Source organism: Rhinoraja longicauda, chromosome 6, assembly GCF_053455715.1.
Source record: "Rhinoraja longicauda isolate Sanriku21f chromosome 6, sRhiLon1.1, whole genome shotgun sequence".
In the NCBI taxonomy this organism is placed as follows: domain Eukaryota; kingdom Metazoa; phylum Chordata; class Chondrichthyes; order Rajiformes; family Arhynchobatidae; genus Rhinoraja; species Rhinoraja longicauda.
Genome location: NC_135958.1, coordinates 19,798,050 through 19,821,149, shown reverse-complemented (window position 1 = coordinate 19,821,149; position 23,100 = coordinate 19,798,050). Strand labels below are relative to the sequence as shown.

Here is a 23,100-nt window from a genome sequence, read left to right as displayed (position 1 = left end):
ATACTCACCATCCTCTGTGTAAGAACGCTGTGCCTCAAGTCCCCTGTAAACATTTCCTGTCTCACCTTTAACCTATGCCCTCTAGTTTTAGACTCCTCTAACCTTGGAAAAGGACTGTGACCAACCACCTTATCCATGCCCCTAATGATTTTATAAACCTGTCTGTCATTCCTCATCCTCCTATGCTCTAGTGAAGAAAAAACAGCTTTTCCCACCTCTCCGTAAACTCAAATCTCATAGTTGTCTGTGGGATCGTGCTGTGCTCAGACTGGCTACAAGCTGTGTAAAAATGGGAATGTGTGTAAAAATTGGGTAAGGTTTTTCTTTAGTTAGAATTAAGTTAATATAAGGAAAGTAAACTGACCCGAACATTTAATGTTTTCGTGTAAATTACCTTCTAACTCTCTCTATATAAAGAGAGTTGGCAAGCGTTTGGTGACGCGTGTTCCAGTGAGGATGAAAGGGAGAGATGGCAAGATTAGGGAACCTTAAATGACAAAGAACATTGAATGTTTGATCAGGAAAAAAGGAAGCATATGACACGTACAATCAAGGGAGTCCCTAGAGGAATGTAGAGGGTTGGGAGAGTACTCAAGAAGAAAATAAGAGGCCTAAAAGAGGTCATAAAATCTTCTTGACAGGTAAAGTTAAGGAGAACCCTAAGTCATTGTACAACTAAATTAGAAGCAGCTAGAGAAAGATTGGGTCCCCATAGGGACCAGAGAAGTCATCCATAAGTGGAGCCAGGGGATGTGGGTCAGGTCCTATATGAATCCTTCTCATCTGCATTTACCAAGGAAAAGGATGTGGAAGATAGTGAGTTCGGGGAGGGGATTGTGATAGTCTGAAGCATGTGAGTATTAAGAAGGGTGAGGTGTTAAATGTTATGGAAAGCATGAGGGTTGATAAATTCGCAGGGGTGAGAATCAAGCATAGAATATATGAGCTCAGGCTTAATGTGGTGACTTTACAAACATTGGCCAGACCACATCTGTGGTATTATGAACAGTTCATGTCAGCAGACTATAGGAAGGATGTGGTTGTATGGAGACAGTGCAGAGGAGATTCCGCTGGATCTTGCCTGGAGAGAAGTGTTTTAATTCCGGAGAGAGATTGGATAGATTGGGCTTTTTTTCTTGGAGCGAAGGAGGCTGAGGGGTGACCTGCTGGAAGTATGTAAGATTATGAGAGTAAGAGGCGTCATGGATAGACATTCAAAATCTTTTCCCCCATAGTCAGAGAAGAGAGCATGATTTTAAAGTCAGGGGAGGGTGATTTGAAGGAGATTAGAGAGGTAATTTTTTTACAGAATGGTTGATATCTGGAACTTGCTGCAAGAGGAGTTGGAATCAGACATAATTACTATATTTAGGAGTTTAGATAGACACTTAAATAGATAAGGCATGAAAGGTTACAGTCCTGATGTGGGCAAATGGGATTAGTATAGATGGGCAAAAAGATCAGCCTGGATGTATTTGGATGAAGGTTCTGTTTCTGTGCAATACATCTCTGAAACTACAAAATGCTCAATGGATTCTCCAGTGCTCTTTGGGTCCTTTTATACAAATACAATTGTACTACCAATAGTCTTGATTAAAGCCCAGTGGAACAGTCATCAATGATATCTCTGACAAAGCAAAATGCATCAAAATTAAGAGCAGCTGAGCAAAGTTAAAAAAACTACAGATGTAGGAAATGTGAAGTAAAATTAGAAGCCTTTGCCCAGTCAGGCAGCATATGTGAAGCACTAAATGTTTCAGGTTTCTAACCCTTCACACCAACTGGGCAAAGTGAGAAATCAAACACATTTAAGTTGCTGTGAAGTGGAAGGGGTGAAATGAACAGAAGGTCTACGATAGTGAAGATGAAGAGAAACTGAATGACACAAGTGTGGTGGTGTTGGTTGAGAGAGAGTGGTGATGGCTTGTTAAACCCTCTATCTGGAGAGGTGTACATAGAGGGAGAGAAACAAGAGCAGATTGGAAAGAAATTGAGCTGTGAAAGAACAGGGGAGAGCCGGTGGATGTGGTGTACCTCGACTTTCAGAAAGCCTTCGACAGGGTCCCACATAGGAGATTAGTGGGCAAAATTAGAGCACATGGTATTGGGGGTAGGGTACTGACATGGATAGAAAATTGGTTAACAGACAGAAAACAAAGAGTGGGGATAAATGGGTCCCTTTCAGAATGGCAGGCAGTGACTAGTGGGGTACCGCAAGGCTCGGTGCTGGGACCGCAGCTATTTACAACATACATTAATGACTTGGATGAAGGGATTAAAAGTAACAGTAGCAAATTTGCAGGTGATACAAAGCTGGGTGGTAGTGTGAGCTGTGAGGAATATGCTATGAGGTTGCAGGGTGACTTGGACAGGTTGTGTGAGTGGGCGGATGCATGGCAGGTGCAGTTTAATGTGGATAAGTGTGAGGCTATCCACTTTGGTGGTAAGAATAAGAAGGCAGATTATTATCTGAATGGTGTCAAGTTAGGAAAAGGGGACGTACAACGAGATCTTGGTGTCCTAGTGCATCAGTCACTGAAAGGAAGCATGCAGGTACAGCAGGCAGTGAAGAAAGCCAATGGAATGTTGGCCATAACAAGAAGAGTTGAGTATAGGAGCAAAGAGGTCCTTCTGCAGTTGTATAGGGCCCTAGTGAGACCGCACCTGGAGTACTGTGTGCAGTTTTGGTCTCCAAATTTGTGGAAGGATATTCTTGCTATTGAGGGGATGCAGCGTAGGTTTACTAGGTTAATTCCCAGAATGGCTGGACTGTCGTATGTTGAAAGACTGGAACGGCTAGGCTTGTATACACTGGAATTTAGAAGAATGAGAGGGGATCCTATCGAAACATATAAGATTATTAAGGGGTTGGCACGTTAGAGGCAGGAAACATGTTCCCAATGTTGGGGGTGTCCAGAACCAGGGGCCACAGTTTAAGAATAAGGGGTAGGCCACTCCTGTACCTATTGTCTATTGTCTATTTAGAACGGAGTCGAGGAAAAGCCTTTTCAGTCAGAGAGTTGTAAATCTGTGGAATTCACTGCCTCAGAAGGCAGTGGAGGCCAAGTCTCTGAATGCATTCAAGAGAGAGCTAGATAGAGCTCTTAAGGATAGCGGAGTCAGGGGGTATGGGGAGAAGGCAGGAACGGGGTACTGATTGAGAATGATCAGCCATGATCACATTGAATGGTGGTGCTGGCTCGAAGGGCCGAATGGCCTACTCCTGCACCTATTGTCTAACTGTGAGATTAAAGAAGAAACAAAGAAATAAAGGAGAACGGTGGTTGTACCCAATAGATTAGGCAGCATCTGTGAAGAGAGTGAGTAACGGCATTCCTACCCTTGGCCGCTTACACCATTCCAATGAAGCCCAGTCTAAGCTTTGGTAACAATTCCTCATCCAACTGGACATGCTGCAGTCCTCTGGATTCAACGTTGAATTCAATAATTTAGATAACCAGCCTTTCCAGTTTGTGTCAGAACAGGCCACTTCAGGTGAAAGGCTATTATCAGGTGTTCATTAACTCAGCTCTTCCCTCTGCACAGTTCCATCTGGGTATTTCCATTAGTTTCTGTCAGCTGAGAGATGTGACTGACTTTAATGAAGGATAGTATCTAGGCTTAACAGCCAGGTGTGTTCCAGCACTGATCAACAAGTGACGCAATGGTCTATGATTACCCAAGTTCATCTGACCACCATTGCTGGCACTTAAGTGCTTTGCTTGATGCCTTTTGTGGAAATTTCTGCAGAACTGGTTATTAATTTTTAATTAATTTTAAATGTGCTTTATCTTCTATGATGTTAATTGTTCTGACTACCGTTTGACCCTCGGTTAACTGCTGATCTGGTGTGCATTGGCAATGTCTTCCGTGAAGACAGACAAAATCTTTGTTATTCCCCATTGCAATTCCTGCATCCCAGACTCTAACGTTGCAAAGTTTACTTTTCGTCTCTCTTTTTAAATTTTACAGTAAAATTCTGATAATTAGTTATCCAACCACTCATTGGCTGTGAGGAATGAAGAGTTAACAGTGTGGTGATGATGAATGGATTGGGATCTTGCTTGTCTCGGAGACTAGAATCCATCTGCTGATCTTGCACAGAAGACCTTTTGTTCCATCATTCTGTGCTGGGATTTGCTGTCTAATCTAATTCCTCACCTGTCCTCCCCCTCACAAGTATTTAGATAGTGGAAATATTTATTGAGGCACAGAAGAATGGAGTAGTGTAGATGGTCAGCATTGGCATGGTGGGCTGAAGGGTCTATTTCTGTGCTGTATGACTCTGTAAGATGTTGGGCAATTAATGTTGGCTTTAGGATCATAAGGTCATAAATGATAGGAGTAGAATTAGGCCATCCGGCCCATCAAGTCTATGCCATTCAATCATGGCTGATCTATCTCTCCTTTCTAACCCCATTCTCCTGCCTTCTCCCCATAACCTCTGACACCTGTACTTATCAAGAATCTATCTATCTCTGCCTTAAAAATACCTAGCATTACGTGGCAAACAATTCCACAGATTCACCACCCTCTGACTAAAGAAGGAGGAGGGGAAACTGACAAATTGGAGGGTTTGCCTCAAGAATAACAGAAAACTATTTCACCATCAAGCATGGACCCTGGACCACCTAGTCAATGATGGGCTATAACTTGGAGAGGGAAATGTAAAGACTTCTCACCTTCCCTTGCACACTCTTCAAGTTGAGTAATAAGAGCTGGGATTGACTGCCCGATACCACCATCTAATTTCATGTCCTATAAATATCCCAATTAACTTCCTGTGTGACATTCCTTTTCCAATTATTTTTCACCAAGATGTAACCTCAAGGACTTCAGTTTTAAAGCAAGGTTGGATAGGCTGTGACTTTTTCCCCCTGCATAGGAGATTGATCATGATCAATACAAGATCATGAGATGTATAGGTAAGATGAATGCTCACAGTCATTCTCCAGAATATAGGAGTCCCGAAGCAGAGGGCATTGAATTGTGAGAGAACGACTTAAAAATGAGTCATGGGGCAATTTATTCATACAGAGGGTTGTGTGTACATGTAATGGACTGCAGAGGAAATTGTGGAGGGAGATACAATGGTGATATTGAAAAGTCAATAAGACAAGTCCATGAATAGGAAAGGTTTTGAGTGATATGGGTCAAACACAGTCAAATGGGATGATCTTAGTTATAAAACCAGGTTGGCATCACATGTAACTCACAAACTATCACATTCAACACAGAATCCAATAATCCACATCATTCTCAATCCCATCGCAATTCAGGTATTTACAGGAAGAGCAACTTGCTGAAATGTTAACCCCTTTGATTTGGACTGTGCATGGTTGATGGGTGGAGGAGTCTGCCTCTGTTTTGCTTCAGTCTGTTATTACGCTATTCAGAGAGGTATATTCTTCATTACTGGCATTGCTCTTTATTTGAATGGAAACCACATCCCATCATTTGTAGTGCGGTCTCAAAGCCCAAGTCAATTAAACTTTTCAATAACTCTTTAGGTTTTGAGAATCTGGAATTTTTCCACCTTCATTCATTCATTTCATCAAAAGGCTTTTAAATTCATTTTATTCAGTATGTTCAAGGTTGCAATTCCCCAAAACTTAAGCCACATTCTACAATAACTGTACAACCCCATCCTTTGATCAGCCACGCCACTGCATGTTATCTAGTGACTTCGTCCAGTATCAGCTCAGCTCCATATGTACGACTCCTATCTCTGAATCAGGAGACCAATGTTTCAATACATAACATTAGACAATAGTGCACTGCACAGTTGAATCAACAATGCATTGCCAGGAGCTCTTCCGATGAGATGTTAAACTGAGATTCCACCTATCCCTTAACATTTCTATTGTACTATTGGTTTTAAGTTTGCAATTCCAGACTCCCAGAATGATGTTCCATTCACAGGGTGGTTGCATTCAAGATAAGACTATAATATTCAAGCCTAGAAATTAAGATTTGTAATGCATGTCTTTTTCATTCATTAAACAGTTGATATGAAACAGAAAATCAGTCATGAAATTCAAATGACATTTCAGTGCAGACAGCATGGCATTGAACAGAGGACTTCCATGTATGTGTCATTGGAGGGGTTGGGCAGAGCAATGATGTCAATCAGCTTGCAAGACATTGAGCATTGCTACTGAACACCCAGAGTGTAAATCTGAAGTAACTGTGTGTGTCCTGAATGGGTTAGCAGGGCTTGATGGGAGAAAAGCAGACTGTCCAGGTGTCTTTAAATGTTATAATTGTACCTGCCTCTATCACTTCCTCTGGCAGCCTGTTCTGTATATCCACCACCCTCTGTGTGAAAAGGCTGCCCCACAGATCCCTTTTAAATCTTTCCTCTCTTTCCTTAACCTTATGTCCTCTGGTTTTAGACTCCTTTACCCTGGGTAAAAGATTGTGTCTTTTCACTTTATCCATCTCCTCATGGTGTTATATACTACTCATACACTCCCTCAGCCTCCTACACTCTGGGGAGAAAAGTAACAGCCTGTCAAGCCTCCCCTTATTGCTCCAATCCTCCAGAATTGGAAACATCCTCATACTGTGAATCTTTTTTGCACTCTGTCCAGTTTAATGACATCCTTGCCATAGCAGGGTGAGGAGAATAGTTCGCCAAATGTTGTCTTATCAACATCTTGTGCAGACATCCCAACTCCTGTATTCAATGCCTTGACTGATGAAGGCAAGCATGCCAAAGTCAAGAGTGTTTTATTGTCATATGTACCGAAACGGAACAATTCTTACTTGCAGCAGCACAGCAGGTTTGTGAACATAGCACTCAATAGATGGTATAATAAACAAACAAAAAAATAAGGTCAAAATATTTTTTAAAACAATATAGTGTAATGTAAAACAACGCCCAAAGTCCCTAGTGCAACCAGGCAGTTCATAATTCAGAGTTTAGTTGGAGTTCGTGGTGTTCAATAGTCTGATGACAGTTGGGAAGAGGCTGTTCCTGAAACTGGACGTTACATTTCTCAGACTCCTAAACCTTCTTGCTGAAGGCATGTATGAAATAAGAGTGTGGCCCGGGTGATGTTAATGCTGGCTGCCTTTCTGAGACAGCACCTCCTATAGATCCCTTCGATGATAGGGAATCAGTACCTGTGATGGACTGGGCAGTTTTCACCACTTTTTTGTAATCTCCTTTGTTCCCAGGTATTTGAGTTGCCTAAATATGCTCTCTACCATACACCATACACTTCTAACATGTAGAAGTTCAAGAGAGTATTTGTTGACATACTGAATCTCCTCAATCTTCTGAGGAAGTAGAGGTGTTAATGGGCATGATTGCATGAATGTGCTAGGTCCAGGACAGATCCTCAGATATGTGCATGCCCAGGACCTTGGGATTCTCTCCACCACTGACCCATCAATGAAGATAGGTTTGGGGATCGTCAGCCTTCCGCTTCTAATGTCAACAATCAGTTCCTTGGTTTTATTGATGTTGAGAGCAAGGTTTTTGTTCTGGCACCATTCAATCGGACGTTCAATCTCTCTCCTATACTCTGACTCTTCATTATCCATAATTCGTCCGATAACGGTGGTGTAGTCAGCAAATTTAAAAATGGAGTTGGAACTGCTGGCTACACAGTCATGGGTATATAGTGAGTAGAGTAGGGGGCTGAGCACAGAGAGTTGAGGTGCTCCTGTGCTGATGGTAATCGAGGAGGAAATGTTGTTGCCAATTCATAGTGAATTGGCAACCAGTCCAATCCAGTTGCACAGAGAAACAGTCTGCAGAACCCATTTCCCTGAGCTTGGTAACAAGTTTGGTAGGGATGATGGTGTTGAAGGTTGAGCTGTCATCTGTGTACAACAGCCTGACAAAAGTCCTTGCTCACCAGTTTTGCTACTTTCATTAACTATGTACCGACACCCCACAGTCTCTCTGCTTTACAACACAGCCCAGAGTCCCAACAAATACTGTGCGAGTCCTGCCCTAGTTTGTCTTATCAAATTACAACATCTCATATTTGTCTGAATTAAATTCCATCTGTAATTCCTTGGCCCATTGACTCAGTTGATCAAGATCCCTTTGTAATCTTAGATAACCTTCTTCACTGTCCACTATACCACCAATTTTAGTATTATTCGCAAACTTACCAACCATGTCCGACAATCAAATCCAAATCTTTAATATAAATAAAGAACAACAGTGCACCCAGCACTGATCCCTATGGCAAACCACTTACTACAGGCCTCCAGTCTTAAAAACAACCTTCTACCACTATGCTCTGTCTCCTACCTTCAAGCCAATTTTACCCTGATTCCATGTGGTCTAATCTTCTGGATCAACCTACCATGTGATACCTAGTCAAAGGCCTTGCTGAAGTCCATGCAGACATCATCTACCACTCTGGCCTCATCAATCTTCTCGGTCACCTCTTCAAAAAAACGAATTCAAATTCATGAGGCACAATTTCCATGCACAAAGCCATGCTGACTATTCCAGATTACTCCTGATGAATTAATCAATTGCCAATGTAAACATCTCAACCTCTAATTTGTCAAACCGACTTAAAATCTTACACATTTGAATAAGGTCACCTCTTATTCTTGTAAACTCCAGGAACGTGTCTAATGGCTCTAGATGTGCATGCTAAAGCAACGCTTTTCCTTTGGTGGTTTTGATCTGCTCCAATGTGCCTCTGTGATGCCATGTGGAGAGATTGTTCATTGGAAGTGTGTGGCATTGACTCCTGTCTTGATCCACCAGCTCTGGCTGGGAATTGCACTTGAGATCCATTGTGTGAGGTGGTGCTTTTGTCAAGAATCTCTGCTTTAAAACTTTCCGCCACAGCAGGTGACTGTGACTGATAGATTGGGATATATTGTGTGGTCAGTATTGAGGCGGTGGGACAACCTTCTGGAGAACTGTGACATACTATGTATGCAAGAGACATTCTTAGCAAAGCAAGACTTGGACAAACTAAACTCTCTCAGTGATAACTTTCATGGGTCTGGGAAGTCTACAACTGACCTTGGCATGGGAATAGTCAGAGGTAGGATATCAGGGGGGGGGGGGGGTGGCTATTCTACAGAACAAAAAGCTTGACTCATCAATAAACGTGGTTAGGCTTGATGCTGACTGGTGTATTGCAATACACTTTGCTCACAACGACAAGGAATTTGTCATTCTAAATGTGTACACACCCTATGAATGCCATCAGAATGTGGATGAATATTTAAATAGGCTTGCCTTCATCAATTCCTTTATTCAAAACAATAATTATTCTACTGTATATGTCATTGGGGATACGAATGGAGATATCTCAGACAGGAACTCATTATTTGCCAATCATATGGCTCAGTTCTGTCAAGATAATAATTTTATATTGTTAAGCAAAGTGCTTTTACTTACAGAAACTTATACTTATATTAGTGAGGCCTGGCACACTACGTGATGGCTGGACCATTGTATTAGTACAACTGAGGCACATGCCTCATTGGGGTGTATGGACATTCTGTATGGGGCAGCAATGACTGATCATATACCTGTTCATACCTGATATACCATCAATAAATGTTGAACATCTACCTGTGGTATTCAGAGATGGAAATAGTGTTAACACAGGAAAACTGGACTGGTCAACCCTCATAAAGGAAGACATCTTAGCCTATTATGCTCATACAGATAAATCCTTAAGCAATATTCATCTACCTAAAGATGCAATTATGTGTCATAGTGTTAATTGTAAGGATGTGAGGTAAAAATTCATCAGTTCTTACGTGCTTCCAAAGCCGTCGATTATGTTAATCATAGAAAGTTGTTTGTTAAATTGAGTCAAAGAGGGGTGCCCAAATACATTGTGAGAATTCTAGCTTACTGATATGCCCACCAGTCTATGCAAGTAAAATGGGGCAATAGGGTCTCAGCCCCATTTGAGGTTAGCAATGGTGTCAGACAAGGGGGAATTTTGTCCCCAGTTCTTTTTAATATCTATATTGATGATCTGTCCAAGTAATTGAAAGCCTGTAATACTGGGTGCATGATTAATAATACTCTAGTGAACCATATTATGTATGCAGATGATCTTGTGGTCCTTAGTCCATCTTGCACTGGTCTCCAACAGCTTCTTACTATATTTTCTATGTGTGGTGTGGAACATGATATCAAATATAATGCCAGTAAGAATGTTGTTATGATCTGTCAAACCAAAGAGGATAAATGTCTAAAATTTCCTGATTTTAAATTGTCTGATAATAATCTCAGTGTCTGTAATAAGGTAAAATATCTTGCACATTTTATTACAGAACAAATGACGGATGATGAGGATATTTATAGGCAAAACAGCATGATTTATGCACAAGGAAACATTCTCTTACGCAAGTTCAGTGTGTGTACAGATGGAGTGAAGATGTCTCTTTTCAGAGCATATTGTACCACTCTATACTGCACACTTGTGGTCAAACTACAGAAAAGCAAGTTTGCAGAGACTTTCGGTAATTTATAATGATGCTATGGGAATATTACCTAAGAGACCAAGATGATGTAGTGCAAGTGAAATGTTTGTGGCTGCAGGAGTCAATACTTTACAAACTGTCTTAAGAAATCTTATATATAAATTTATGTGCCGGATTAATGATTCTGAAAATGAAATCAGCTTGGCCTTATTAACATAAGGTTTAGCACTACACGCTACCAATCCCAGCTGTGGAGAGATTGGTATAGTTGTGGCGCTGTAGGACACTGATTTTTTTAATTCTTGGTTTTAAACTATGTATTGTGCTTGTATGTAATTTATTTTGCTTTTGTAAGTAATTTATTGTGTTTTTGTATGTAATTTATTGTGCTTTTGTATGTAATTTTTTGTACTTTTGTATGTAATTTATTATACTTTTGTATGTCATTTATTGTTCTTTTGTATGTAATTTATTCTATGTAATGTCTTGTCTTTTATCTGAACCCTGAGTCTGTAATTAAAAAACAGTATTGTATAATGTTTTATTCTTTTTTCTTAATTGTTTACTGTATGTTCGTGTTGTTACTTGCGAGCGGAGCACCAAGGCACATTCCTTGTGTGTGTGCATACTTGGCCAATAAACTTATTCAATTCAATTCAATGAAACATTAATTCTGTTTCTCTTTTCATAGATGCAATCTGGCCTTCTGAGTATTTCCAGCATTTTCTGTTTATATTTTAGCTTTCTAGCATTAACTGTCCAAATTCGTGTCTCTTTGGAATGGGAAATTAAACACTAACATGCCCGATATCTCAAGGAAAGAAAAGGGTATACAGCAATACCTGGAATAATAGCCTACCAACTCATCCAAAACATCAACACTAACATTTTATTGGAGTAACAACACGGATGTTTGGACTCCATCCTAAACGGGCTGGAACTTTAATCTTTTTCCACAAGAGACAGCATTAATTACACCAGTCATCCAAAGATCAGCTCCAACCATTATGGCCACCTGATTTTCTGAACAGGAGTCCATACGTCGTCTCAGTGTCTCAACTGAACCTATCTGCATCATCAGGACATAGTTGCAGTGAGCAGTTCTTAGCCTGCAAGAATCCCTGAACTGGGTTGTAACATCAGTAGGTCTTCATATTATTGATAAGACAAATAGGAAATGCTTGTTGTATTGAACTTGGTGGTTCTTGAACTTGGTGGTGTGGGACTTTAAGCTTCTGTACCTCTGCCCAGTGGTAGCAGTGAGAAAAGGGCATGGGATGAATGGTGGAGGTCTATGATGATAGATGTTACCTTTTCGAGGCAGCTCCTCATGTTGATGCTTTTGATGGGGGGGAGGACTGTGCCCATTATGGACAAGTTTGAGTCCATCTCTCTTTGCAGCCTCGTGTGTTTCTGTGCATTGGAACTGGTGTATGAGGCTATTATTCAACCAATCAGGATCATTTCTACTGAACGTCGGCAAAAATGTGTTACAATATTCAGTAACTTGCCTAATCTCTTTAAAATTCAGAAAGTTTACATGTTTATTGCATTTTACAATAGTCATGTGCAGCATAATTTATAAGTTGTACTTCAGCATTTCTTCCACAGAGTAACAGATAAATAAAATATTGACTGTGGAAAGTGAAGAGCTGGGAATAGTTATTACTGACCTTGTTTCACTTCATTCCCATTGACCATCTGCCATTTACTTTCCTGATAACAAGGAACATCATTTTATAAATACTTTAATTATCTATGTTCCCAAAGACATATGTTCAACATTTCTTCCCCAGAGTAACAGATAAATAAAATATTGACTGTGGAAAGTGAAGAGCTGGGAATAGCTATTATTGACCTTGTTTCACTTCATTCCCATTGACCATCTGCCATTTACTTTCCTGATAACAGGGAACATCATTTTATAAATACTTTAATTATCTATGTTCTCAAACAAGAGCAGCCCATTTGTTAATCCATAATCTGCAGCACCATCTCTTTGTCAGATTTCTTCCCAATTGACCTGTTTGACTAATTAATATCTGAGGAGCTTTACCATCGCTCCTACCCCCTTCCCAAAATTAAATGGAGGTTGACGAAGTGGGATCACAACACTGCATGAGTTGGTTATTCCCAGCATGTTCCACCTGCAAGTTCCCCATCCTAGCAGGGTTTTCACAGCAGCAGGGCAGCTGCTGTCATGGTCTTTTCTCAAGGGACCATAAATGACCCATCCTAGCAGACTTTTCACAGCGTATGGTCCATCCCCTTGGCTATTGATCAGCTGCCAAGGTTCCAATACCTTTAAAGCATTTGTCCCGATGAGTAGGTCGAAGCCAGAGTCTATTTCAGAAATCTTGACATCCTTCAAGTAAGGCCATTGCTTCAGGTCTTCTTGTCTGGGAATGTTTAACTGAGAAACAGGCATGGTCTTAAATGTAAACACATCAGATAATTGAACAAAATCATCCTTATCGAGACAAGACATTTCCAAACCTGAGATAAGACGACTGGTCACAGGCTTCACTTGATTCATGGTGCACAGAAGAATTTTTCTCCTTGGACCTGAAATGTTCAGCCTTCTCATCAAGCTTTCTGTGCAGAAGGTAGATGAGCTTCCATGATCCAAAAATGCGTATGTTTGCAACACTGTACTCCCCTTGTGGCTCTTTACTTGTACTGGTACGATGGAGAAGATGCAAGCTTCTTCACCGGCCCCAATATGTTCACACATTTGAGATGGAAGAACAGCATCACTTACACTTGCCTTTTCCTGCTTTTCCTTCTGCTCTGTATGTATTGGTTTCTTTTCTTTATCCTTTCATTCCATGTGAAATATTTCAGGTTGATTTCCTTTGCATATAACACAAACTGAACAACTCTTGCAGCCTTTGCTCATGTGACCTATTTTTAAACATCCAAATCAGATTCTCTTCTCCTTTAAAAAATCCATCTTTTCTTTATACTCTTTGTTTTTGATCAGCCAAGCATTCAGCTACATGTGACTTTAATTTAGCTGATAATTCCCTTTGAGCAGTTCCTTTATCCACATAAGAATTTGTCCCATTAGATACTATCAAGCTGCTTATTAATTTCATAGCATCAAGTACACTGAGTCTTGTCTTGGTTGCTGCCATTTTAGCATCTAGCTTCAATCGTTCCTTCTTTCTTCTCAACTGTTCATTCCTCCTCTTCCAATCTTCCTCCATTTCCAATTGTCTTCTCATCTGTTCTTCCATTCTCTTCCGTTCTTTTTCTTTTCTCTTCTGCTCTTCTTCCATTTCCAATTATCTTCTCTACTGTTCTTCTTTCATTCTCTTCCACTCTTCTTCCATTTCCTGTACCTGTGCCTCAATCTCATGCCTGCCTTCCATGAAGTCAGCTGTACTGCGAGAACAGCCAGGTCTACCTTAGCCTTCCTACGAGCAGACATAAAGTGGTATCTTCAATGGAATTCAAAACAAAATTGATAACTAGCCATGTTCAAGGTCACTTCTTTGTTCTCAGCATTCCTAAATTTTCTAGTTGTAACTTTCCAATACAACTTCTGAAAAACAGCTTTTTCAATAAAGCTTAATGCTATACACTGGCTTTCGAAGTTTGCAATCTCCGTAGTCAGATTAACGCAGATAATGACCCTCTATCAGTCTGTATTCGGTACAGGCTTGCAAAACAAAACAATCCCTGTTCCGCTAGTCGATTTCCAAGCTCCAGTCTCTCTCCTAGAGCCACTTACAACTTTAAATGACTCTTAGAGACAGGTTTACTTTATATTCACTCACTGAGGATAGCGCTTGATCTATTCACACCGGCTGAGATAAGTTCTTACAATGTAGCGGCAACTTTAGTCTTCCCAATAAAGTCCCAAAGCTTACCGTATGACGAAGGAGTGGAGTGATATTTCTTGATGCAAACAACAACAGAGAGATCTTCACGATGTTTCAGTTTAATTAGTCGTTTATTGAAGTAGTAAGACAAATAGATTAGTATATTTCCCGTCGTTCAATTTTGGTAAGAACTTAGTATCTTACGGTCGCCCCATTAGAAAACAGCTAAATATTAAATTAAAACAACAAATGTAAATTACTGCTCTCATGGTGTCATAGAGATATGGCAGGGAAACAGGGCCTTTGGCCGATTAAGTCCAAGCCAACCATCAATTACCCATTTACACTAATCCTACATTAAACCATTTTTTTTACATTTCCCCATATTCCATCAACTTCCCCTCCCCAATTCTATCACTCAGGTTTACACTTGGGGCCAGGTAACCTATTGGCCTGCACGTCTCTATAATGTGGGAGGAAACCGGTGCACCTGGAGGAAACCCAAGTGGCCGCATCGAGAATGTGCAAACTCCAAACAGTCAGTGCCCAAGGTCAGGAATCAGTGGCGCTGTCGAGGCATCAGCTCTATTGGCTGCGTCACTGTGCTCCCTCACATCCATTTCTCTCCATCGGAACAAATGGAGTTCCTGAAACTGCACCCAGCCCAAGCGGGTTCTTGATAACTACTGGGATACTGCAGAATTCCCCCTTCACTGCTGGACATTGCTGTTAGGGTGCAGTTAGAATGAGAGTTGGGATTTTAGCTGTGCAGACATCCACATCCGTGCTCAATTGGACAGGTATCTAAAAACTTCCATGCACTGAGCAGAAATTTCTGGCACTAATAAATTCCAGGTGTAAAATGGGTTCCAGGTGTAAAATGTAACATCATAGAGATCAATGAAATTCCAAACCACCACAGGAAGTATTTACATATTTAGGAATTTGCTCACAGTTGCTGAGGAAAATGTTTGAGAGTCACAGATGTCCACCTTTGATTGTCCCCCTGGCAGACACTCTAATTTTGGTTGTCCAATCTTGCCCAATTTATAGCCCCTTGCCAAACTCACATCCACCCTGATACCCCATCCCAATCAGCACTGCTCCTGCTGACTGAACCCCCATACCAATCACCATCCCTCCCGCTGACCAACATCCCTGCTCTGATCAGCACTCTGCTGTAATCCTCTCTCCACAATTACCAATTTTTCAGGGTGGTGCATGACATAGAGGAGATGCAGCAGGCAGTGGTATTCCCATGAGACCGCTGCCTTTCCACTTCTTGGTGCTAGAGGATGCTGTGGGAGAAGCCGAGACAAGTAACCACATTACATCTTGTAAATGATAAATGGAGGTGGGCCTGCAGCAGTGGAGCAGCGGCAGAGGACACCATGGCAACGCTTGACCAAGCCAACCGGGTAACGCTGCCAGGACAATGGGCCTTCATGGTCAGGTCAAGAAACCTGCACTTACAACTGGGAGTTGAAAATGGTGCTAAAACCTTGCGACTCTGTATACTGTCTCAGTGTACTACTGCTATTCACTGGTACTGCATCTAAGATACTTATTTAAGAGATATCTAAATGCTTACATATGGTGATACTTGTACTGAACTATATACAAAATAAATTTCACTGAACCTCGGTATATGTGATATTAAAGTTCCATTGAACCATTATCTCTTAACGACTTCCACAGATGCACAGTAAAAACCATTCTATCTCGTTGCATCACAGCTTGGTTTGGCAACAGCTCTGCACAAGGCGGTAAGAAATTGCAGAGAATTATGAATGTAGTCCAGACCATCACACAATCCGACCTTCCCACCACCATCTCATCCACGTGTCATGTTGGCTTCGAAAGCAGCCAATATTGTTAAGGCCCTTTTTCACCCCAGTCAATTTCCTCATCTTCCATAAGGCAGAATATACAAAAGATTGAAAGCACCTACCACTAGATTCAGAAACAGCTTCTTCCCTGTTGTCATCAGGCTACCTTAGTACAGACCTTTGACTTTTTCTCCATAACTGTAACACTATATTCTACATTCTAGTATTTTTCTCTTTATGCTATCTGTGTACTTGTTATGACTTGGTTGCACTCATGCATAGTATGATTTGACTGAATAGCATGCAAACAACATTTTTCAATGTAACTCAGTATGTGACAATAATAAACCAGCACCATTTTTCTTTCAGCAAGGTACTCCAGCAATCCAACCACTGGAGTGTTTCCTCTTTGATGGTCATTGTTATCAGTTTCACCAGAGCATTTCAATGCCAAACGCAGTCAAATGTTGCTTTTATGTCAGAAGTTGTTACTCTTTCCTCATGTCTGAAATATAGCTTTTTAGTACATGTTTAGACCAAGGTTGTGATGAGGTCTGGAGTCATATGGCCTGTCAAAACCCAAACAGGGCAACAGTGAGCTGGTTTTTGGTGAGTAATTGGTGCTTGATAACATTGTCGGTGGAAATACTCCATCATTCTTGACAATTGAGAGTAGACTAATCGGTGAGTAATTATTTGGATTTGATTTATCCAGCTTTGAGGCCAAGTTATGCCTGAGATATTTTTCCCATTGCCGGGTAGATGCAAGTTTTGTAGTGGCTCTGGATCAGCTAGAGGTGCTGCCATTTTTAGATTAAAAGTTTTGAATGCTACCGCTCAGATCTTTAGATTTTTTTTTAGATTTAGATTTAGATTCTACAGCGCGGAAACAGGCCCTTTCGGCCCACCAAGTTCGCACCGCCCAGTGATCCCCGCACATTAACACTATCCTACACACACCAGGGACAATTTTTACATTTTACCCAGTCAATTAACCTAGAAACCTGTACGTCTTTGGAGTGTGGGAGGAAACCGAAGATCTCGGAGAAAACCCACGCAGGTCACGGGGAGAACGTACAAACTGCATACAGACGGCGCCCGTAGTCAGGATCGAACCTGAGTCTCCGGCGCTGCATTCGCTGTAAGGCAGCAACTCTACCGCTGCGCCACCGTGCCGCCGATCCCACAGCCTTTGCTGTGTCTAGTGTCGCAGATGGATAGGACAAAGGGAATATTTCTGATAGAGTGAGGTGATGGGTTCATGGGAGTATAGAGGGAAAACACAAACAAAATAATGTAAAAGTTGTGCAATGCAGATATGTAGGAACAGTCCAGCAGGTTGTTCCTTGATATCAGATAAAGTGCAATGAAGTAGCTGGGGACTGGCTTCTATGACAGCAGGGGTCTCAGGAAGAAGCCGTGATGGAGCACCTACACAGCAATTCTGGGCAAATATGGTTGTAACTGTTTCAGTCTTATCTTTAGCATTTCCAAGCTGGTTCCTACATTAGTAAGTATGGAGTTGAAGATGGGACAGAGAAAGATGGTGAACAATTAACTGTAAATTGTCCAGCACATTCAAAAAGATTCCAACACCGGACACATCTTCCCCTCCCCTTTCAGTACTTCACAGGGAGTGCTCGCCTCTCAATTCCCTGCTCCAGGCTTCTGACCTCACCAACCACTGCTCTTATCACAGCATTTACCATGTCATCGCAGGAGGTGCAATACTTGCCATTTTACCCTGTCCCTTTCAACCATCCAGAAAAGGAGTTACCTTTGATATGTGTCCTTGATCCCATCCCAAAGCAGATAATCCAGTTACCACAACCCAGAAGGAGTTTGTAAAGGTGCCCTGGCGTAGATGGAACCTCTGTTGAAGAAGGTATTTCATGACTCTGCTTCGCTTCTCTGAGAAGATAAAGATATGTCAAAGGGTCTCAGAGCAGACAACTACCTTGCTGAATTGAGGCAACCAGACTTTGGTAACTACAGAGGTGGTGTGAGAGAGCAGAAGTCATTTCGTGTCAGGACACCTCTTCAGACGGAAGAATAATATTTTGGATGTCACAAGCTTTGGTTTATCATTCAGGATCTCAGTTGGGTGACTGCACGGTGTCAAAGAGTTGGGGAAAATGGGAATTTCAGGAAGATTGGGCTTTGAGAAAGAAGTTGGACCCAGTTGGAAACCCCCCTCACTGGACCAATAAGGATGGAGGGAGCAGCTGAGAACAGATCACTCAGGACAGGAGTTAAGTGCAGCTTTCATCAAGGGTAAACAGTCAAATACATGGTCCTTTGAACGCTGCTGCTGTGGCCACAATGGACCTGCAAACACTAGAACCTGGAGTAAACAGTCCTGTTTACTGTCTGAAGGGTCCCGACCCAAAACATTGCCTATCCATGTTCTCCAGAGATGCAGCCCGAGTTACTCCAGCACTTTTGTTCCCTGTAAACCAGCATCTGCAGTTCCTTGTTTCCTTGTTTGCTGATCTGTCTTCCAGATGACAAGAGACATGAGTGCTACATGCACCCAGCCCAGTGCCACGTCTTCCGCTGCACACAGCAGTGGATGCACCGAGTCCAGGTGTGCCCTGCCACCTGCACACAGCAGTGCATGCACCGACCCAGATGTGAAGTGCCCTGCACGTGCTTGCAGCAGTGCGTGCACTAAACCCTTGGGTTGAGTGTCCTACTGACAATATACAGCAGTGCATGCACCGACCCAGATGTAAAGTGCCCTGCACTAGACAAAGGGATAGTGTCCTAAATGCTCACAGCGGTGCGTGCACGAAACCCAGAGGTAGTGTCCTACTGCCTGCACACAGCAGTGCATGCACCGACCCAGATATAGAGTGGCCCGCACACAGCAGTGCATGCACCGAGCCCAAATGTAGAGTGGCCCGCACACAGCAGTGCATGCACCGACCCAGATATAAAGTGCCCCGTTGCCCGCACACAGCAATTCATTCATCCCGCACACAGCAATGCATTCATCCCGCACACAGCAATGCATTCATCCCGCACACAGCAATGCATTCATCCCGCACACAGCAATGCATTCATCCCGCACACAGCAATGCATTCATCCCGCACACAGCAATGCATTCATCCCGCACACAGCAATGCATTCATCCCGCCCACCTTCTGCACAAGGAGCCGGCGGCGAGGAGCTTTGGCGCCGCAAGTCCCAGAGAGTGGCGGCCCCTGCAGGTGGCTCGGCGAACGGCGGCGGCAAAGGGATAAAAAGGGATGCGCTCACGGCGCCAGCAACTGCAGTTCAAAGCCGGGCGCGGGCTTGTACACACGATGGCCGAGAGGCAGCTGCCACCTTACCTGAACCTGGCCGAACTCACCGCCTCCCAGTTCCTGGAAGTCTGGAAACATTACGATGCAGACGGTGAGACCTCTTTTTCAACCACATTTCATTTATTGCAAACATAATAAAAAAAAATTTGGGACCATAAAATGCATGCGGCGAGCGTGGTGGTGGTGGTGGTGCCCTGCGAGCACGGTGGTGGTGGTGCCCTGCGAGCACGAGGGGATAGTCGGGGCACCTTTTGGTCACGACCCGAGACACACCGTTTGCCCATTCCCATCTCAGATGCTGCCTGACCCGTTGAGTTTCCCCCAGCACCCCCAGTTGTGCTCAGGACCGCAGCGTGTCCGCGAGGTTGCCAGTGGCTCGGCTGAAGGTCAATGCCAATGTGGGCTGGCGCGGCGACCGACGGGGCAAACTGGGTGCCGGCAACCGGGAGCCGCGCCCTGTGTCCGGGCAGCGGAGACTGGCATCTCGTCCCTGGTGATCCGTGTTCAGCTCTCGAGGATATCTTCCCAAATGCGAGACACAAAATATATGCAATCCCAATATTTCAGTTGTATATGTAATATATACTACCGTGGAGTGATAGAGTCAATTTCCAATAAATGTACGGTCCCAAAATATATAGATCCCCAAAATTTAAATGTAAAATCAAGTGTCAGAAGGCAATGGATGCCAATTCTCTGAATGCATTCAAGAGAGAGCTAGATAGAGCTCTTAAGGATAGCGGAGTCAGGGGGTATGGGGGAGAAGGCAGGAATCAATAGACAATAGGTGCAGGAGGAGGCCATTCGGCCCTTCGAGCCAGCACCACCATTCAATGTGATCATGGCTGATCATTCTCAATCAGTACCCCGTTCCTGCCTTCTCCCCATACCCCGTGACTCAGCTATCCTTAAGAGCTCTATCTGGAATGGGGTGCTGATTGAGAATGATCAGCCATGATCACATTGAATGGCGGTGCTGGCTCGAAGGGCCGAATGGCCTCCTCCTGCACCTATTGTCTATTGTTTTGAAAGTTTGTAAATGTGTGCTTTAGAGTTGCGGTTCGGGAGGTGATGTGTCTGGGGTGGGGGGCGCGGAGCTCGGCTTGGGACACCGAGGGACCCCACAAGCCGCTTCTCACTCCAGGCTCCACGGGGAGAGTGGATGATGTCTCCGCCGCCCAGAATTGGAGGCACCGCACCAATCTTCTCCCTGCCGTCTCGGGTTGCCCTCACCTCAACACTGACTCCCCCTCCGCCCCCCCCCCCCACCCGAGCCCACGCTCTGACCGGGTGGGAGGGAGGGAGAGGGAGGGGCGCAGTCCTCGCTGTCTGAGTGACCCCCCCGGCTGACAGCGGCTTCTCTGTGCAGGTAACGGGTACATTGAGGGCAAGGAACTGGAGAATTTCATCCAAGAACTGCAGCGAGTGCGGAAAGGCGCCGGCGTGGTGAGTACCCCTGAGGGAAGGGGCGAGTATACGACTGGTCCGGACAGGGAGAATACTCTCCCGGGGTCCTGGTGGGGTGGAGCATGCCAGGTGGAGCATGCCAGGTGGAGCATGCCAGGTGGAGCATGCAGGTGGAGCATGCAGGTGTCGGGCGACCGCAGGCTGCTGCGGGCAGGTCACACGCCATCGGGCTGAGCGCAGTGTGTCGAGGACGCGGCTGCGTTTCAGACACCAGCAGCTTGATGGATCGATGCAGTGGGCGAGATGGAGACGGAGAGCGGGGGTGGCGGTGTGGAGGGGGGAGATCGGAGGGTGGTGAACGCGGTCCACGGGGTGGGCGAGCGCAGGGGAGCCAGCCGGAGGTGGCAGGAATGGGACAGAGAAACTGACCGAAATAAGCGGGATACCGATAAGTAATAAACGGAGGTTACTTGTGGGAAAAAATGAATGGAGGCAAATAAAACTCATCATTGGAAGGTTCTTGGGGTGAGGAACAGAGAGAGAGAGAGAGGGAGAGATAGAGAGAGAAGCCGAGAGGTAGAGGACAGACACAGCGGGGAAGGCTGGTGGTGGCCAGAGAAGATGGGTGGGGGGCAGGACTGGTCCAGGCAGGGTTGGGGATGGGGTAGGAGCCAGGCGACCAGAGATTGTGAGAATGGGGGTATAACACACACCGAGCTGGTGCGGTGGTCTTGGAGGGGTTGGAAAGGCTAGGGGAGGGTGGGTGGGTCCCTGAAGCAAGTGCAGCATTGGGTGACTGTGGAGAAGCTGGGTCTCTGGGGAGAGGGGCGGACTCACCAGCAGCCCTGAGCCCTCTGACCTCCTCTGAAGGGCAGTGATTAAGGTCCCTGCAGGTAAATGGAGGGACTGGCTGCATCCAAGCACACTCCAGGGACCCGGCAGAGAGGAGGGAACTTAACACTTTGTGCCCACAATGTTCATGCCAAACATAATGTTAAATCAGTCTCTGCCTGCTCATGATCGATACCTCTCCATTCCCTACATATCAATGTGCCTATCTAAAGCCTTGTAAACACCACTTTCATATCTGCACTTTGGTCTGGTATTGGAGACACTGCAGAAAGATGTTGGAATCATGAGCAAAATATAAACAGCTTGAGGCACTCAGTGGTTCAGGCAGAATCTGTGGGGGTAAAATGCATAGATGGTGTTTTGGGTTGGAACCCTTCAGTCTGATGAAGGGTCCTGACCCAAAATGTCATTTGTAAAGGAAGGAACTGCAGATGCGGGTTTAAACCGAAGATAGACACAAAAAGCTGGAGTAACTCAGCGGGACAGGCAGCATCTCTGGAGAGAAGGAATGGGTGACATTTCTTCAGAAAATGTCATCTGTCTATTTGCCTCCACTGATATTGATAGTCCTAGACTGCCCACTGAGTTCATGCAACAGTTTGTGTTTAGTTTTGATCTGGTGTTTATCGTTATTCCTGCCTCATCCAGGGTGGTGGCATTAGGTTTACGTGATTTCAGGTCACATTGTACGAGGTGTCAGAATGCATGAGATGGTCGTGGGCACTAGCCACCGGTCCCCGTGTGTCTCTGACCTGCACTTTATGTGGAGTGTGGCAGGAGGAATGGCGAGTCCCTACACCCAGTGCGACTGACAGTAAAACAGCAGCCATGGGACACCGTTCCTAAATTGTTGTCCTTCTCTGCACTATGTGTTTGACATTTGCTCTGGCATCTCCTCTGATGTTCCAGAAGATTCTGCATCCTCTAAAGGAGACGTGATTCTTTATCGTGCTGCTCATTATTTTGCAGCTTGTGGAGATAAGTTGTACCCCCTGCAGCATCACCACTGTGTTATTGTTCACTGTGACCCACAGTGTAACAACCCCTCCCCCTCACTGATCTGTCGGGGTGGAAGTTGGTGCAGGTGGTACCCAGTAAGAAGGTGGAGGTTGCAATTGGAGGTGACCACAGATTCTTCATACTACTGCAGGGGTTGGGGCTTTGGTTTGTGGCTCGAGTCTGAAGCTTCCTCTACTACAACAGCCCTAGCGGAACGGTGCTGGCGTGCTGAGCTTGGAAAGGCTGCATTGACCTTGGAGGAAGCACAGTGCAGAGTCACCAGGATATCACCGCGGCTGCAGGCTTTGAGCGTGAGGAGAGAATAAATAAAATCGGGTGCATTGCTGTCACAAATGCGTGGGGGAAATTAATTCAAAAATCCATTTTCTTTTACATTTTCTGTATGCTAATGTGGGTAATCTTTCCTTCAAACGTCTCCATGTCAC

At 44.0% G+C, this 23,100-nt stretch overlaps 1 protein-coding gene across 2 annotated transcripts in view; it reads left to right on the top strand.

The window, feature by feature from the left end:
* The first annotated feature begins 19,321 nt into the window (after positions 1-19,321).
* Positions 19,322-23,100, top strand: part of calb2a (calbindin 2a) — a 50,057-nt gene continuing 46,278 nt past the window's right edge. Inside the window, exons 1-2 of one of the 2 annotated variants that reach the window (XM_078400645.1) lie at positions 19,322-19,487; positions 20,766-20,842. In XM_078400645.1, coding sequence (XP_078256771.1) covers positions 19,340-19,487; positions 20,766-20,842 — 225 coding nt within the window. In that variant the 5' untranslated portion in view covers positions 19,322-19,339. The remainder of the gene's footprint in view (positions 19,488-20,765; positions 20,843-23,100) is intronic. The other variant, XM_078400646.1, reaches the window with a different exon arrangement.